Consider the following 19,487-nt stretch of genomic DNA (forward strand, 5'->3'; position numbering starts at 1 on the left):
TCCCTTAAGGAAGACAAGCTCCAAAGGCTTGAAGTGCCGTAAAGCATTTGCTAGATTTATCAGGCTTGCCTTGGAGGACGCACCTTTTCGTAAATTATCGATTGAAGGATGACCCCTGGTCAAATACATACTGTAGAAGTGATTGGTTTTACATAAATATCAAAAGGTATTTTCCCAATTATCCTCATTAGAAGAAATTTAGACTTCTCCTTTGAGGATCCTTTTTACGCTGCTTGACATTTTTCCCTCCATAATCTGAATGTCTGTTTCGGCTCAACCTGGCAACCGTTAATTGAGGCGCGCTAAGGAAAGTGGTAGTGGGGGGCTGTATGTCACAGTATTGGCTCTTCTCATGGCAGCCCACATGGTCTACATTAGTGGGGTATGCTGAGCGTTAGCGGGGGGGATTCCTGCCTTATCGACCCTCTGGGACTTAAGGAAAGTGTGCTAGCGTTACATCGCACTTCCTGTCAGTTGCCTAGAGAGAGCTCAGAAATGCAAGAGAAAAGAAGTGCAGTTATGTTCGTTTTTTTGGCGGAGGAATTCAAGCAGAGCTTATGAGATATATATATAAAAATAAGTGAAGCTTAGACTGGAGGTGTGCATCAGGGCCCGAGAAAAAATAACCGCAGGTGTGGGCAGGTCTTACTTTCATGCAGTGGGAAGTGGACAGATATGACGCAGACGAGGGTCGAAATTTCTGTAGAGCTTAGCAGAAGTGATCAGACTTTCTGTTCGGGTATTTTGGACAGAATTTCTTTAGGAGAAGAGGAGCTGGTTTGAATTCCTTCTAGAGTACTGGATTAGTTAGTATTCCTTTGAGAGAGGGGCTGGAAAATAATCCAAGAACTGTAAGGATTAGGGACAAAAATCCCTCTGAAACGGGGGGACTGGTCAGAGTTAAATTTGGTCATGATTCGTGAACAATTCTGCAGGAATAATTTAATTAAAATAATAAAAATTTCTATGAAAGTGGCTTCTGTATTCGGGGATTAGTCAGTATACCTCTGTCCAGAGTGAGATTGATCAAAATACCTTCGCTAGTGAATAGGATTGTTTAGGAACTCCTTCAGGAATGGGGGAGCGGTCACAATTCCTTTAAGAGTGGGTGCAACTGGAAAACAAAATCTGCAGAAACTCGAGGGATTGATCAGAATTCCTTTAGTAGTGAACCGAATTATTTCGAATTTCTTCAAGGTGGATGGAAATACTCGTAATTCCCTGCGGAGCAGGTGGAATTGATCAGCATTACTTTTCGTGCGCATACCTCCAGGTTAGACTGCATGATGGGAAGTCACGGATCTTGCATCACATTGGCGGGATCCTTTCGAGTCCCTGGTTGCCTGACACAGTGCGGTCGATCGCATAAAGGCTTTTTTACTAGTTATTTTGGCGACTGATTTATAATAAATAAGCTGTAGCACCTGCTACCCATAAAAGAAAATATACTATAGTAAATACAACAGTGTATATTAACTTTGTATAATGAATACTACAGTATACCACTGCATATACAGAAATAACTTACTGGAGAAAATATACTGTAGTAAATACTATAGTGTTTTTAACCTTACTGTAGTAAAGTTACTCTAGTAAACTGTAGTTAAAATACTGCAATGAATACTACAGTATACTCAGTTTCTATAATGAATACTACAGTATACTCAGTTTCTATAATGAATACTACAGTATACTCAGTTTCTATAATGAATACTACAGTATACTAAGTTTCTATAATGAATACTATACATTGTGTGACTGTGACCATACCTAACTGCCATCTCTCCTCTTCTTCTCTTTCCCCCCCTCTTTCTTTTTCCTCTCTCCTCCTGTCCCCCCCTTTCACTCTTTCTCTCTCTCTCTGTCGAGCTACACATGTCGTTCCTGAGCTGCCAGTGATCCAGACTCCCTCTGCCCTCCGGACCTGTCTGACCCATCCTGGTGCCCCGCTTCTGGCTGAAGATCTCGTCACATGGATGCCCCGTGTGTCTCTCTGGGATGCGTCTGGTGTCTGGGAATGATTCTCTCTACCTAGAAAATGGTTCTGGCCTTGACTGGTGTTGGCAACTGTGTCTCTGGGGACTTGACAGTTCGATAGTTCATGACTGGAACTTCTTACAAGTCTACCTGGGTCTTCAATAACTACCTGGACTCCATATTAACATCAATTAACATCAGCTATTATAGCTGAACTGCCTCCCACCCTACACACTGTATAAATGCAGATCATTTACTGCTTTCTGTTTCACCCAAATGAGGATGGGTTCCCTGTTGAGTCTGGTTCCTCTCAAGGTTTCTTCCTCTTACCATCTCAGGGAGTTTTTCCTTGCCACTGTCGCCCTCGGCTTGCTCACCAGGGACAAACTGACCATTTTGATTCATACAAATTCACATTTCATACAAACCTAAATAATTCTTTTGACTATGTAAAGCTGCTTTGCGACAATGAAAATTGCTAAAAGCGCTATACAAATAAAATTGAATTGAATTGAATTGAATACTACAGTATACTCAGTTTCTATAATGAATACTACAGTATACTAAGTTTATATAATAAATACTACAGTATACTCAGTTTCTATAATGAATACTACAGTATACTAAGTTTCTATAATAAATACTACAGTATACTCAGTTTCTATAATAAATACTACAGTATACTAAGTTTCTATAATGAATACTACAGTATACTCAGTTTCTATAATGAATACTACAGTATACTCAGTTTCTATAATAAATACTACAGTATACTAAGTTTCTATAATGAATACTACAGTATACTCAGTTTCTATAATGAATACTACAGTATACTCAGTTTCTATAATAAATACTACAGTATACTAAGTTTCTATAATGAATACTACAGTATACTCAGTTTCTATAATAAATACTACAGTATACTAAGTTTCTATAATGAATACTACAGTATACTCAGTTTCTATAATGAATACTACAGTATACTCAGTTTCTATAATAAATACTACAGTATACTAAGTTTCTATAATGAATACTACAGTATACTCAGTTTCTATAATGAATACTACAGTATACCACTGCAAATGATAACTTACTAGAGAAAACGTACTATAGTAAATATTGTAGTGTTTTTAATGTTATTATAGTACATTTATTATAGTAAACCATAGTTAAAATACAATAGTGAATACTACAGTATGTTAGTGTATACTAACTTTATATGATAAATAATTCATATTGTAACTTACTAGAGAAAATATTCTATAGTAAATACTATAAAATTTTGAACCTTAATGTAGTACAGTACTAACTGTAGTAAACCAGAGTTAAACAACAGTATGCTATAATAACTTTATACTGACTTTGTACACCACTGCATATAGTAACGTCACTTACTAGAGAAAATATACTGTAGTGTTTTTAAATGTTACTGTAGTATATTTATTAAAGTAAACCATACTATAGTGAGTATATCACTGCACAAAGTGACTTACTACAGTAAACACTACAGTGTACTAGAGGTTACTATAATAATTACTTGGATAAGTAGTATTTTTTGTTTGGGGATGTGATGATGCCCTGGACCAAATGTGCTGTAGCTGTAAGAGCATCGTGTCTTACACAATCTTAATTACATTACATTACAAATTTCTCTTATGAATTTTCCAGAATTTGTTTTCTACACTTTTTAATGTGCCTTACAGTTCAGTAAGAATAAGAGAGAAGGCGAAAGAGAGAGGGAGAGAGAGAGAGAGAGAGAGAGAGAGAGAGGGAGAGAGAGACGGAGAGAGAGAGACGGAGAGAGAGGGAGAGAGAGAGAGGGGGAGAGAGAGAGAGGGAGAGAGAGAGCGGTAGAGAGAGAGGGAGAGGGAGAGAGAGAGAGAGAGAGAGTGGGAGAGAGAGAGAGGGAGAGGGGGAGAGAGAGAGAGAGTGAGAGAGAGGGAGAGAGAGAGGGAGAGGGAGAGAGGGAGAGAGAGAGCGGGAGAGAGAGAGGGAGAGAGGGAGAGAGAGAGGGAGAGGGAGAGAGGCGTACACTCTGTGCGCTAAGGAATGCAGGAAAACAGAATCATGTGAAAAGCAGGATGCTCACTGGAATTCTAGGGGGCCTATTTCAACACTCCTAAAACAGGATTGTGGTCTGGGCAAACGAAAGAAAAAAAGTTATATTTTACATTCCAACTTTTTTTTTTTTTAGACTTTACAGGAATCTTTGGAGTTCTCTCTGAGCTGTGTGGGGGAAGTGAACCAGAGTGTTGGAGGTTTAAAACCAGGCCTGTTTAAGCTCGGTTGCCCTCTGGCAATAACAAATCTCTCTCCTCTGGTGCTTTTAAGAGTGCTCTCTCGCCCAGTGTTCCTCTCTCCCTCTCTTTCTCTCTCTGTCTCTGCCGTCTTTGTCTCCCGTTCCATCTTCAGTAGGCAGCCCTCATAAACAACATCATGTCTCTGTAAACACTGCACTTAGGGTACTTTAAAAAACGACCGCTCCTGGGAGAAAGTAGCTGAACACGGACAAGTGAATGCGCTACTGTCCGGATATCCCTTTCGTTTCTCTACGCATAAACACAATCGGGTAGGAATGTGAAATAACATACTCAAATCTGATGACTGGAGTAGGAAAACCTTCTGAGCACTACCGAGCCGTGTAACTGAGACCGGCATTATTAGAATCAGGTTGCTAGTTGGGAAAAGAAATTCCAAAAACTTTGTTTTTCAATATTGTAGTTTGACAAAATAAAATAAAAATTTATTTTGGGAACATCTGCCATCATACAGGCGACTCCTATTCTCTCATCATCATCATCATCATCATCATCATCAGTTACCCCCCAAAAAGGCCAAATGTATAAAGCAACCATCTTCCACACTCAGCAAAACAAAACCGTGTGCTCCTGGTTTAAACCCGCCAGAGATGCCGTCTCACCTGCTAGCGCTTTGATCCGAGAGCGCTCGAACAGGCGTGCCGAGCTGTTCTCATTGTCCCACTCCTCGTCCCAGCGGTTGTTGACAGTATCCTGGTACTGCTGCTGGATGTCCATGTGGTCATATTCGGCGGCTACTGTCGTCATCCTGATCTCTCTCACCTTTGGGCCTTTTCACTGATCAAACTTCCTCATGAGCGGCTTCCTCTGAAGCCCTGCGAAAAGGAAGAAAGGAAGGAAGAATGTTTAATATGTAGATATAGATAGCATGTGTGTCACATAAATCCTGATATTTTAAGCAGTGGTAGTGAAATCCGAAATCGGACTTAAATTGAATTGAAAACAAAAAAAAAAGGTTTTACTCTACTGCATACACAGCATGATATAAATGTAATGTAATAGAGTATGTAAAAAGACAATTTTGGGCAAAATTATGGGATGGAAAATAAAGGAGCCATCAGATCAAAGGATACAAATCAAACAATTCTGGTTTGCTTGGCTTTGTGACAGTAACCGTTATGCCATATGAAATAAAAATAAAAACTAATTGAATTCAAATAACATCCATTTTATATTTGGAGTAATTTAGTGGTTTCTTTGGTTTCTTGCAGGATCTCTGGTTTCCTCCCGGAAACATCCCGCTACTGTATGCTACTTTGCATGTATGTGCGTACGGTATCCTGTGAAAACCCATCCAGGATTAAGTCCCACCTTGACCCTGGTGTCTCTGGATCCACCTCAGCCATGTACCAGGAGAACATCCATACCGAAGATGAATGAAGGTACAACCTCCAGCATGCATTTGCACTTGAAGGTGAAATAGTAGGTTTAAGGGAAGTAGTTTCATACATTTCATTTCCCTGGTTAAAAAAGTGTGCTTAAGGGCAAATCAGCTGACTTGCTATTCATTTACATAATAATAATAATATATATATATATATATATATATATATATATATATATATATATATATATATATATATATAAATATTTATTCCTTGTTTATTTATACAAATTTATGTCATGAGAATCAGAGTGAACTCCAGACTAAACCACACCCTCACTCCCTCTCCTGAACTATCTTAAGGAGCCATACTGCCCTCACCTGGTCAACCTCTAGAACTGCGTAGTACAACAGTGAGTGAATCCTGGGATTAGCGCAGTAATTAGCGTCTGTCTCATCCATGTGAGTAAAGACAACGCGCTGTGTTTAATGCGAAAGCGTCTTCCTCTCAATGCTTCCTCTGTTAACTGAAATCAGCACTCTCTCTTTTTTGCGTGCCTGATGCTCGATTAGTTTGAGGAAATCAGCGAATACCTCCAGTGTGTATTGTGCGTTTGTGTGAAGGCACGTTGTCAGCACAGCATTACGCTGAAAACGAGAGAGAGAGAGAGAGAGAGAGAGAGAGAGAGAGAGTCTGAAACCTATGAACTCAGCATGTGTGTGAGGCCTTGCTGCAATAGTGCCAGACACAACGAACACACAAAACAAACATAATAGGCGTCTGTTCATGGTGGGAATGCGGGCCTTCCCTGAGTGCCTGGCTTGTGGCACTGTAGGCTTCAGACTCCATTTAAAACCTAATTGCTACCATAAGGCTTGAGCCGAGCAAAAAATAATGTCTTTCAGTCCTGTGGGATTTTTCTCTCCCCCCACCTCCCTTTCCTTTCAGTACGATCCTCCTACACACACCGCTGGGATCAGTGCTCGGAGGGTCTGACTAGTTCTGCGTGTGAAACGCTTGATTACCATCTCACTGCAGGTTGTGCATAACTCTTGCAATTAGAGCGAACGCGCCGATCGTCGACACCCTCCTGCCTCGCCGTTTCTCCACATCAGCCCCTTCTGCGTATGACTAAGAGCATTTGCTGTGTCTCTGAGACTCTGAAGGCGGTGCAGCGGGGCTAAATATAGCCGCGCCGCCGGGCCTGGATTTTAACACGTATAGGCAGCAGTGGTGCGAGTGGGCACAGGCAGGAAAGCACACGCTCTGGCAGGAGATGGGATAAACACACAGGTGGCATGAGAACCCAAACACGCCATTTATACACTCAAGCAGCAGTCTGAAAAGACCACACGTACACCCACGTACAACAGCAGACATATGCACGCAGTCGGCCTACGGAACTCTGATATTTAATATCCGAGGCACAGTTTGCAGCACATAGTTACAGTCGCACAAAAGAGCTCAATGGCTAAGAGGAGGTAAAAATGAAATGCAAATGAAAACGAGAAATGCAAAGGGAGAGAGGTACAGAAGGAGAAAAGTCCTATTAACACAAAAGACACCTTGCTTGATTAAATTCAATTACATTTTTCGGGCACTCACCACCCTCACCCTCCATCGCAGGGCACACACACATACACACACTACAACGCCACTTTATAACCTGCTCGTCTTTGGACTCTGGGACGAAACCAGAGTAACAAACCCTAAAAAAACTAAAAAACTAAAGTACTAAACTCAACTGCACAAGAAGAAGAAGTGATACTCTGGCAAAACGCGAGTAGTAGCAGGAAGTGCTGTTGTGTTGAATATCAGCATGGCTGTGATCCGGTTGTACAGTAGGCACGAGGGTGCAGCTGTGATGATATTCAGTACAACAGCACGACCTCGAGTGTGAAACAGTTCAAGAATATCTCAGACTTTTGCCACTTAGCATCTCAAATAAAACATAGTTTTTTTAAAGCCCTACATAAATTCCTGCCTATGCTCATATTCTAGCCATCCATCCATCTAGGAACCTCTGTAGTCCAACTAGGGAACGTGGAGGCCAATAGTAATTACCATTGTATTTATTCCCATTTTATGACCGTGGTAGGAACTCCGGTCAACATTCACACACTACCAGCAATTTGGGAACGCCAATGACCCTAATCAGCATGTCTCTGGACTGTGGGAGGAAACCGGAGTACCCGGAGGAAACCCACCAAGCACAGGGAGAACATGCACACAGACCCCGAGGTGAGAATCGAACCCGGACCCTGGAGGTGCGAGGCGACAGCGCTAACCACTACGCCACCGTGCCGCCATGATTATGTTACCTGTAATAAATTGCATTCTTCCACAATTAGGTAATTGCACTGGTCCATTCTGTGATTTCGATTCATTCCATTAATTTCCAGTCTTAATAACAAGTGCTCTATTGGCCGGTCACGGGTCAAGTCTGCAATTTGCAATCCTGACAAAAATGTCTTGGCAGTTCACTTGTATGGGAAAGGAGAGAGAAACAAGAAGTTTTGTTTTTCATCAAACTCCCCCAGAAGGCAGGCCTGTGTTCCAACAACATGAAGGCCTCTGAACTAGCGAGTCCAATTCTGATACTTTTCATGCTTTACCGATGCGTCAAATATTCTTCCTCGCAAATGATTGTTTCATTTTTTTCTAAACAAAACTACCTGTCCAAAACCATGGTAATATGGTTCGCCTTAGATAGTCTAATAACTAATAAGTAGTTGTCCTAGTTAGCTGGTTAGTTTCTGTTCATTTGCATTACATGTATGTAGAACCTGAGTCTTAAATTGTATATGATTGAAAGGACAATAAAAGCCTACTTGACTTGACTTGACTTGATATTATGACCATTAATTGTTTTTAATTGTCTAACTATAAACTAAATAAAATGCTTCTTTGATGTTACTCTTTCTTAGAATGGACAAAAGAACTTAGCATTAAACTTTATATCATTAATGTAATCTGAGACTCAAACACCATTTCACGTTTTACACTAACACTTTTTGGATTAATGGGACACTGAAATAGCTCTGAGTCAGCTTTGAAGATTCACTGAAAAGAGTCGACTCGTTCGCAATAAAAAAAAACCCGTCTCGCTGTCAAAACAACATGCACATGTAGGACCGATACATAGCCAGGTGTGTATCTCAATGCATTTCCTTTGGACATTGCAACTGCAACCATATTTAATTATATTGAGTATTTGTAGAAACCTACCTTTGGACATCTGCAAACATTTTCCGAATGGTTCTAATTAGGTCGTGGCGTTTTTCTTAATTCTTCTAGTCATTACAAACCTTTGCGAACTAGCTACAGTAGCTAATCTTAGCTGTTTAAGAAACCACAATGTTGAAACACATCACAGCAGGATCGACTGATTACTCACTCACTCTCACTCGTGGTCTATACCGCTTTATCCTGTGTTGAGGGTCGCGGGGGTTCCTGGAGCCTATCCCAGGAGACGCGAGCTGTGGTACACCCTGGACGGGGTGCCAATTCGTCGCAGGGCACACACATATACACTCACACTCATACACACACTACAGTCAATTAGCCTAATCTGCATGTCTTCGGACTGTGGGAGGAAACCGGAGGAAATAGAACCTGGCCAAGAATCGAACCCTGACCCTGAAGGTGCAAGGCGAAAGTGTTAACCACTAAACCACCATGCCGCACATTATTGTAAATCATTTATTTAATTATTTTTAAAAAGTCTTACACAATAATTTTAGAGAATTCTGGTTTAGAAACCTGAAGCGAGTAAACAAGAGCCTCTAAAGCTACAGTATAGGAGGTTTGGTGCTCAGGGTGGAGACTCGGCTGATGTCAATAAGCTCATAAGCTGAGGAAATCTACCCTCCGTCCACAAAAAAACATCAGCGTATCGATTTCGTTTTTCCTTCCAGATACTGTAAGTCATGCGCACGCCTGACAGCTCGGCCCGGTTTCATGTATTGATTAAAGCTTATTGCATCCTCGGTAGGAATCCTGATATGCGAATATATAAGCATGTTCTGCAAGACAATAATTAGGATGTACTCTGACGAACAAGGACTTAAAGGACAAGAGCATTTCTGTTAGGGATCGGCATACGGTGCGAGAGAGCCTCTATACGACCACCAGGTTTCTTCTTACAGGATATGAAACTTGGAAAAAAAAGCCAAATGGTGCTACAATTAGCCTCACTTTATCACTTGTTCTTCTATCTATTCTTGGATCATCATCATCATCATCATCATTTCGCTTTCTCCTAAAGGCCATTAGCGGCTCCTCCTTTCTCTGCTCATCCACCACTAATTCCATTAGCTCTAAAAGAAAAGACAAAAGGATTTCGTATGATGATGGCGCTCGATTATTATCCTCCTGCCGAATCAGCGGCACAGACCGAGCTCTGCGATTATACGCCATCTTACATCCGTGAGACTCACAAAACACGCTTTGTTTTTGCTCTGACATCACATTTTATCTTTCGACGGTTTTAATGGCGCGGCTTAGGAGCTCTTTCAGGGTTTTAAGCCAAGTTCCCGTCTGGTTGAAAAGACGCTAATGTGGGTGTCAGACGCAGACATGCTTTTAGCAAATGGCTCCCTGCTGATCGAATTAAGAAAGCAAAAGTGTTCGAGAACGATGGACCGCGGAGTTGCGGTTCTGTTACAGCAACTCCGGAATCGGGTTGCCAGATTTAAACCATCCGTATGGGTTCAACTGAAATGTGCAGTCATTTCATAGAGATCTTATAAACTGAAGAACTGGATGAGGTTTAGAGTGGGTTAGTTTGTTACTATTTTCAGTGATGAAACTGGCACCTTGTTGTTTCTTATAACAGCCAAAAAAAAAAGTCCAAAAGATGTCCAACGTGATTAATGTCTCTTATACTGTACTTTATCCACTCGCTTACTCATTTTCTATACCGCTGTTCCAGTATAGGGTCACGGGTCATCTGCAGAGACTCCTGGCACGAGGCATACACACACACACACACACACACACACACACACTAGCCTAATTTGCATGTTTTTGGACTGCGGGAGGAAACCTGAGTAACTGGAGGAAACCCACCATGCATGGGGAGAACATGCACAGGACACGTACAGTAATTACACACACACACACACACACACACACACACACACACACAGACAGACCCAAAGGATACAAAGGACTCGATCCTTGGCGCTGAAGGTGCGTGAAGTGAAAAACTCTACAGTGAGAAAAACGTACTTTGACACTGGAGACTCCTTCCATAAACACTTTCTGTCCATTAAGATATTACGTTGTGGATTTTGTTACATATTTTGTTCCTAAGTGAACTCTTGAAAGTGAAGGTGGACTTTTTAAGCCTGATTTATTCCTGTACACATTTACATTAACATCCTAAAGCTCCTGGATGCTGAGGTGTGTCGAGAGAGCATTAGCCATCATCTCGCTGATATGATGGATCGATTCATGGAGAGACAGAGAAGCCAATGTACTGCAGATCAGCAGTTCGCTCATTAGCTGGAGATCATCAGTGTTTACTGTACAGGCTCTGCGGTAGATCTCGGATCGTTTCCTCTCGTCCAGGAAAGCAAAGCTGACTAAATGCTATTAGTCCAACAAATGGCCTCTGTGGTGTTTTGCTTTCTCAAGAAGAAAAAGAAAAACACAAGCCTAGAGCTCTGGGAGTAGAGCGGCCATTATGAAACATGAAACTCAAGCTTTTGATTTTATGTAAACTTGGCAGAACGGCTGCAGGACCACGGCGTACTGATTGGACCGGAGCAAGCCCGAGAATAAGCAATGCCTGATCATATCTCAGATAGCATGCTGCTTAACTAAAACTAAATGGATTATTTTTTTTTTATGTCTCAAGAAATGTTTAAAATGTCTCAATTTGTTTCCTGAAAGCATCCAGGTTATGAGTTTGAATCCCAGAAGGGGGCACTCTTTGTATGCATCCCTTCAGCATTCAGAACAGCCTTTATAGAGTGTTTAGGATGTCATGTTTATAGTATATTGTTCTTACTGTACATGATATAAAAATGTTTCCAAAAGTTCCAACATACTTTTACTGAAGACTCCACCAATCTATTCCCAGCTGTCTCACTCTGACGTAACACATAATCTCCGTTTCTCACCGAACTCACATGTTGGTTCCACCCTTATGGACTCACTCACACACATTCTCAAACACACTGCTCCCCGATATGGGAGATACGATTGTGTGTGAACTGTACACACATGCATTCACCAACACCACTTGTATATTACAGGAACTCAGCTGGGTGTTGCCACGTCCCCTGTACAGTCCTGAACTCGCTCCAAGACATTTCCACATGTTCGAGCCATTAAAGGAGTTCCTGGGAGGCCAGATTTTCCGACGTGAAGTGAAGCGCGCAGTCCAATCATGGCTCCGTTGTACTAAGAAAACCTACGTTCTACGTTGATGGTGTCCAAGCTCCGGTGAAACACTGTTATAAGTCAATTAGTGTATCAGGGGATTATATAAAGAGATAAAAGGAATTTTTACTTTCATAATTGTGTTCTGTTATTCTGCGCAATCAAAGGTCCCGGTTTGACATGAACGTCCCTTACAATTTTTGAACACTATAGCAATCAGGGATGAAAAAATTTACAAAAAAATTATTCTTCTAAAATATAGCTATATTAACACTTTTATCTTTTTCATTCCTTTTCAGTAACTGCTTTGTCAGGTTTGAAACGGATCAGGAGCTTATCCCGGGGACGCCGGGTGCAAGGCGTGAGAATTCACTCCCAATAGAACGGCAATCCATCACAAGGCGCCATGCACACACACACACACTTCACTTATTTTTATATAATTATTACTTATTCTCAACTGGGGCGATCAAGGATCACCAATCCATCCATCTGTATGCATTTAGGAAGTGTTTGGGATTAGACCAGAGAACCTGGAGGAGACCCAAACCCTGTCCATCTGAACTCATGGAAACTCTGCTGTAAAGTTCACTGTAGCAAACATTTTTAATTAAAGTACGTCAAGTCAAAGTTCTTTATTTAGTATAAATCAAAAGGTTGTTACTTTTAACGGACAGATGAGGAATTTTTACTTGTCATCTCACCAAAGGCTCTAGTTCTCAAATACAACATGTTATGGGGACTCAGAAAACCTTTCTTATTTGGGGCAGTGGGGTAAATCTCTGGGTTATTGACCAGAAGGTTAGTGGTTTAAGCCCTACCTCCCCCAAGGCCCTCAACCCTGTTTAGTTGACATAAAAAATAAAAAAAAACGTCGATAGTATAGAAAAAAACATCTTTTTTTTTTCTTTTGGAAAAGTACTTTACAAATAGTATTTACTGCACTCCGGCAAAATACAGTATACTGTAGATACCCTAAATTATTATTAGTGGTTTCATCCAGTCATGAAATGCAATTACTCAGGACTGATTTTAACTGATCAGTCTCGTAAAACTGCGCACTTTGTTGTATTTCATGTGCAGGGTTCAATCCAGGACCCTGTATATCAACCCTGTATATCACACTGTATTGCTGCTGTTTCGTCTCATTGCCCCCTTGCTAAAAGCTTGTGCACAGTTCTGCAATGTCACCATGACACTCAGCATCCATGGCAACCTTTTTTAATAACAGAAGGACACTGAAGCAGTGCTTTAGACTGTATACAGCATATTAACCCCAGGATAAAACTGTGTGGGAAGCCTCCGTGTTAAAGCACCATGGCCCCGGTGAGTGTCAGTCTGATATTTGGACCCACTGGATTTAAATTATATGAGGGGGATTCGAGTTAAACTGGGACTCAAAAAAAAAAACAGAACACAGTTATGAGGGTAAAAACCGGCCTCCCAGGAACTCCCTTAATGATTCAAACACGTGTAATTGGATTGGAGTGGGGGTTGGGGGTGGTAGGGGGCAAGGGGTTGGGGTGCGGCCATAACTTCCAGCTGAATTCCTTTAACGTACAGGTGGTGTTGGTGAATGATCGTGTGTACAGTCTCCACCGACAGATGCTTCACTTCTGCAACTTCAAGGATCAGATGTTCCACTCGAGGAACGACTGAAGTGAGCTCCAAGCCTCCTCGGCCGCGATCGTCATGCACAGACACAGGGGTTTTTAAAACCTTAAATGTCAATCAGATTTACGCCTTCGTTCAAGAGAAATTCCATCAAGGGCATATTTTCCATAAAATAAACAATTTCAGCTTTGAATTATAATAGTTTCCGCGAGCAATCAGTTTTTATGTAGAACTCTGTTTGTGAAAGTCTTTGTAAAGTTTCTCATCCGCGTATCACTACACTAAGTCCAAAAATCTTTTATTATTATTATTATTATTATTATTATTTGTTTTGATCCTTATGTTTGCGTATGTATGGTGGTAGTATGTTGTTGTTCCTCTATAATCCTGCAGGTGGCAGATTAAAGTTTGTTTAGAACTAACAAAATCAAAACAAAACAAAAAAATGAATATAGAATCGAGATATTTATAAAATCCAATATAAACTAAATCGCTATACAAATCCAGTTGGCACCTAGGTATCATGATAACCGTTTATAGCGATGATTCCCTTCTTTAATGAACAACGCCATCATGTGTGTGTGTGTGTGTGTGTGTTAGTGGGAGGTTCTGGTTAAAGTGATGCATGTGGATTATGTTGACACTCTCTGCTCTAATGATGGAGCGTGACAGGGGATCATCAGGGACACATTCTTTAACCCAGTGCTACCACACACACACACACACACACACACACACACACACACAATGAAATAATGACTAATGTACTACCTAACCATTGCTTTTTAAAGCTTAAACAATGACGGTTTTGGTTCCGACAATCACACAAGGTTAAATCCGTCATATATCCCTCTCCTAGTCCCCACAAAGATATAAAAACATATTACTACTACTACTCTCTCTCACACACTCATGCTACCAATCTCAGCCATGTCTGCACCCACCCACACACTTGCTATATAAGCTCACTCCTTATAGAACGCCAACTGCTCGTAAGCAGCTCCAGCGTGAGATATGCCCTGTTTCTAACAACCCAGATATGCCTGCTATCTCTGGTATGTACGCAGCTCAGTCCTCCCCTAACTCTAAACCCTCGCCACTTAGAAAACAACTCGGGTGTGTCTGGTGCTCAGTCGTCTAGCAGAATGTGTCTGGTCTGCTTCACTTTTTTTCGAAACATGGACCTAAACCAGCTGGGCCGAGCCAAGATAGCTTCCTCAGGCACACGCACAAACATACACACACGCTTACACACAGTGCGTCTATTGTCATCCACGTTCGACACGTGTGTGCCGAAATTCTAAGACAATGCTTCCTCATGCAGTTGCTAAGTAACGAACCCAGCCAGCGTCGGTGTGGAATAAGACGCTCCATCTGGCGCTGATACTCAACGGAGGATCTCTGACGATTAGAACAGGCGGAGAGACGGAGGCCGATTACCGCTTGACCACAAGCTGATCGCGATACGGCAGGAATCCATTTGCTAAGCACTTAAGCGACTGGCTTTATAAAGGAAGTGCTCGAGCAGCAAAGTGCACCGGGTTCGATTTGATCAAATTATAAGGCACGCAAGCGAACATACTAGCCAGCATTAAAGGCTGGCGTCTGCCGTGCAAAACAACCAGACAAAACACAAGTACTGCATTAAAAAAAAAGTCGTCTTCCTTTTTTTTTTTCCTTTTCTTTTACAGTATTGGTTTATGTTATTATGTACAGAAAAGAAATGTAAAAAAAAATCATACATCCAATTCTATATACCCCCCCGCGATCATCGAGGAAAAACACCGAGCCTTTTTCACTTGGAAATACAGCCTGGTGCAAAAGTTTGTGCCCCTTTTGTGGTGGAAGAAGGGCACAAACTTTTGAACCAGGCTGTACTTCCGACTGGAAAATAATCTGGTTATGTCTTGGAACAAAAAATTTTTTTGTTTACAATATAATAGCAAAACAGTTTAAAAACTTCCAAATTTTAAGGCTAAAATCGAATGTCTGGGCTTAAAATAATCGTCCCCTGCCTCGTCTCTCGCTTCCTCACACTGCTTTATGTGTGTTTTTTGTTTCTCAACAATTGGTGGTGATGTTCTGCCCATTATTATCCTGTTACCAGGACGTCGACCCCAAACTAAAAACCGTTGACATTTTTTTTTTGAAAGACATTTCCAGGGTTTTTAGTCCGGGTTACGATCATTAGCTGCGGTTTAGTTCAACATCATGTCCGCTGTTGGATCACACGCCTTTGTTAGACTGTCACACGATTTACATTCTGTTTAACTGCGAACCGAGCACTCGCATTGTCTAGTATGCTAGATCATTACCCTGGAGACACCATGTTTAGTCCTAGTGCAGTCATGCATGAACTAACCATGTGGACATGCTGGAGGAACAGGAAGTGCTGTGGGAAAGCCGGGACCCGGACGATGTGAGGCCGCTGGGGCCGTCTACATTCTGATCTGGGTCAAACTCCATGGCTGCGTACCACGAACCTTGAAATCCATGTTGGTCAAGACCCAATGCTAGACCGGTTTATTGCAGTGTTTGCTAAAACTAACTTCACATCAGGAGTCATTATGTCTTCGGTTCTCACCTTCGACTTGTTTTGCAATAGTTTCATTCACTACCGAAGAGTCTTGATTGATTCTTTGAGTCATTTTCTAAAGATTCCAGAGTTTCTTTTTCTTTTACGATTCTTCGGCCAAGTGTGTTTGGTTTAGTTTGGAAGTGTGAGAAATGGCGACCCTCTGCTAGCGCTGCACTAAATCTTAAAGCCGTCCAAACATTTACTGTATGAGGACACATTAAGTTGAAACGAAAGGAAATGTTGGACAGCAGAAATATGTTCTTGCTATGACAAATTTTCTCCAAACAATTCAGTTCATCTCTCACTCACTCATCTTCTATACCGCTTTATCCTTTATTTAGGTTCACGGGGAGCTGGGGGCTTAGGGCACGAGGCAGGGAACACCCTGGACAGGGTGCAATCCATTGCAGGGCACACACACATACACACACTACAGGCAATTTGGGAACGCCAGTAAGACTAACCTGCATGTCTTTGGACTGTGGGAGGAAACCGGAGTACCTGGAGGAAACCCACCAAGCACAAGGAGAACATGCATACACATTTGAGCCTGGTTGGGAATCGAACCCGGAACCTGGAGGTGCGAAGCAGTTCACAATATTTTTTTTTAAGAATAATAAAAATAACGCACAAATCCTTATTTTGTCTTTATTAATAGATACAATTTACTAATCTAAATGAAGCTATAATCTATTATTATTATTATTATTAGCATTATTAACTTTACCAAATGATCTCTATCCACAGATTCTGCCTTAACATACAGTATGGCTCTTATTTATATTTTTCAGTCTCTATTCACTATTCTCCTGCTAAAATCTGGTTTTCATTAATCACATTAAAAAAAAAACACCAGCAGGAGTTGTGTAAGCCCATGCCAGCTGTTACCACATCAGCTAACCACAGGTCTGTTTCGTTTCAGGCACAAATCCAAAACAACGTTATCAGATTGCTCGTTAGTAAGATGAACAGAAATAACAGTATCTGCAGATGAGTAATGGATGACAAAACAGAAAAGTAACTGTCAGGAATTCTGCAATTCAGTACCTGAAAATGACTCACATTTAGTTAGTTTAGGTTGACCATTATCTGACCTGTGGGGTTTGATCCCATAACCTTCTGGTGACTACAGTAGAACCTTAAACACAAGGCAAAAACACCAGGAATGCAGAATAAAATGAAACATTTGGCATTGAAAGCAAAATTTCCTATATAAAACAATTTAGAAAAGTATATATAAAAAGTTGCTGAACTAAGAGTCGATCAGTTCTACTACCAGTGCGTGATAACGATTAATCAATGTCCAATTGTACGGGATGGCGATTTATAACTTCAATATATATTTTTTCATTTACACAATCGCGATGTAAATGTTGCAGTTCCTCTGTAATCCTACAGATGGTGCACTCTAAACTATTTGCACACTGGAAAGCAGCAGAGAATTCTTCATGGCAAGTTTGACAAGAATTATCACAAAATCTAAGCACATTTATATTAATTCTTCATTGGATATTTATAAAATTGCAATACCAAACAATATCAACAGAGTTACAATACAAAACGAACCGGCATGGTATCATGAACTGGGTATCATGAGGATATTGTATCGCAGCCTCTATTTTATGATGCTCCTGTATTATTTACAGCTGTCATAAAAAATCAGATGAATCCGATCCATACATTCATGCGCTGTTTTTTTTTCCTATTTCACCCGAATTACCAAATACTTCTCTAATACACACTGAGGCAGCTTATTATGAACCTCCTCGGAGGACAAAAAATAAAAACCCTAATGGAGACAAATGTTCCCATCAGTCGTCTGCCTTTTGTTATCCGGAGTGAACGTGTCATGCGCTGTGAATGTCACTCTGGCGAGAGAATGAGCTGCATTATGACCTCACTTCCTGAGTCTCTGGAAACTGTTAGGCGTTTTCTCCTTTCCCTTACACACACACACACACACATGCGCACACACACCCCTTTGACAAAGCCTCTCTGGACAGTATGTTCATCCAAAAAGAGCAGCAGAGCTCCAGCCCATCCAAAAATAAAAAAAATAAAAAGATGAGAACAAACCACATGTTACTGTTATCACCGAATGTCTTCCTGTATCTTTAACTCAGATTCTGGAGGAAATTTTCTTTTGTTTGTTTTTTAATTAAACAAGCTTCTGCATCCTGATATGGTATGCATTTTTTTTTTAACTCTGTGCAGGTCAACTATGGAATGCAGTAAAATTAGATCCACTTAAGCTGAGATCAGGGCCGGCGAGGCTCACGGCGTGGGAACCGTCTCGCCGTGACACTACTTGAGCTTGGTTAGTGAGTAGACGGCAAGTGTAAGGTTATTTTAATGGACTATTGCTACTTCTAAAAGAGGACAAAAAACAAGGAAAAGAAATGGAAGGCAAAGAAAAAAAATAGACAGTTCAGTCAATAAGTATTTGATCACCCTGTGATTTTGCAAGTTCTCTTACTTAGAAATCATGGAGGGTCTACAAGTTTTAGCATAGGTGCATTTCCACTGCGAGAGACAGAATCTAAAAAGAAAAATCCCCAAATCACATTGTATGATTTTTGAACAATTTATTTGTGAATTACTGTGTCAAATAAGTATTTGATCACTTGCTTATCAGCCAGATTTCTGACCCTCAAAGATGTTATTTTGCTTTTAAATAGTCCGGCTACACTCTGCTCATGATTCTAAATTAGTAGCACCTGTTTGGGGTCGTTAGCCGTCATAAAGACACCTGTGCACCCCACAATCAGCCAAAGTCTAAGTAGATACATGGGGTATCAATGATGCAGAGAATGGTGAAGAATCAGCCCAGAACTACATGGGAGGAGCTGGTCAATGCTGTGAAGAAAGCTGGGACCATCGTTTCCAAGGCTACTGTCAGTAATACATTAAGACGTCATGGTTTAAAATCTTGCATCACACAGAAGGTTCCCCTGCTTAAGTCAGTCCGTCTGAAGTTTGCCAGGGACCATCTGGATGATCTAGAAAAGTCATGGGAGAAAGTCCTGTGGTCAGATGAGACCAAAGTATAACTTTTTGGTCTTAACTACATTCGCCGTGTTTTGAGGAAGAAGAATGATGAGTATCATCCCAATAATACCTACAGTGAAGCATGGGGCTGGAAGCATCATGCTCTGCACAGGGGGCAGGACGACTGCACTGTATTAAGTAGAGGATGAACGGGGGCCATGTATTGTGACATATTGGGCAAAAACCTCCTTCTTCCCTCAGTCAGAGCATTAAAGATGGGTCGTGGCTGGGTCTTCC

General features: G+C 41.1%; 1 protein-coding gene across 2 annotated transcripts in view; it reads right to left on the bottom strand.

Annotated features, from left to right (window-relative positions):
- The window catches only part of sptbn1 (spectrin, beta, non-erythrocytic 1), an 83,374-nt gene that overhangs the window by 48,573 nt on the left and 15,314 nt on the right, over positions 1 to 19,487 (bottom strand). For both annotated transcript variants that reach the window (XR_008365698.1, XM_053513469.1), the window contains exon 2: positions 4,898 to 5,110. Coding sequence is in view for 1 of the 2 variants with exons in the window: in XM_053513469.1 (XP_053369444.1) it covers positions 4,898 to 5,042 (145 nt within the window). In the remaining variant the exon portion in view is untranslated. The remainder of the gene's footprint in view (positions 1 to 4,897; positions 5,111 to 19,487) is intronic.

Source organism: Clarias gariepinus, chromosome 15, assembly GCF_024256425.1.
Source record: "Clarias gariepinus isolate MV-2021 ecotype Netherlands chromosome 15, CGAR_prim_01v2, whole genome shotgun sequence".
Lineage (NCBI taxonomy): Eukaryota > Metazoa > Chordata > Actinopteri > Siluriformes > Clariidae > Clarias > Clarias gariepinus.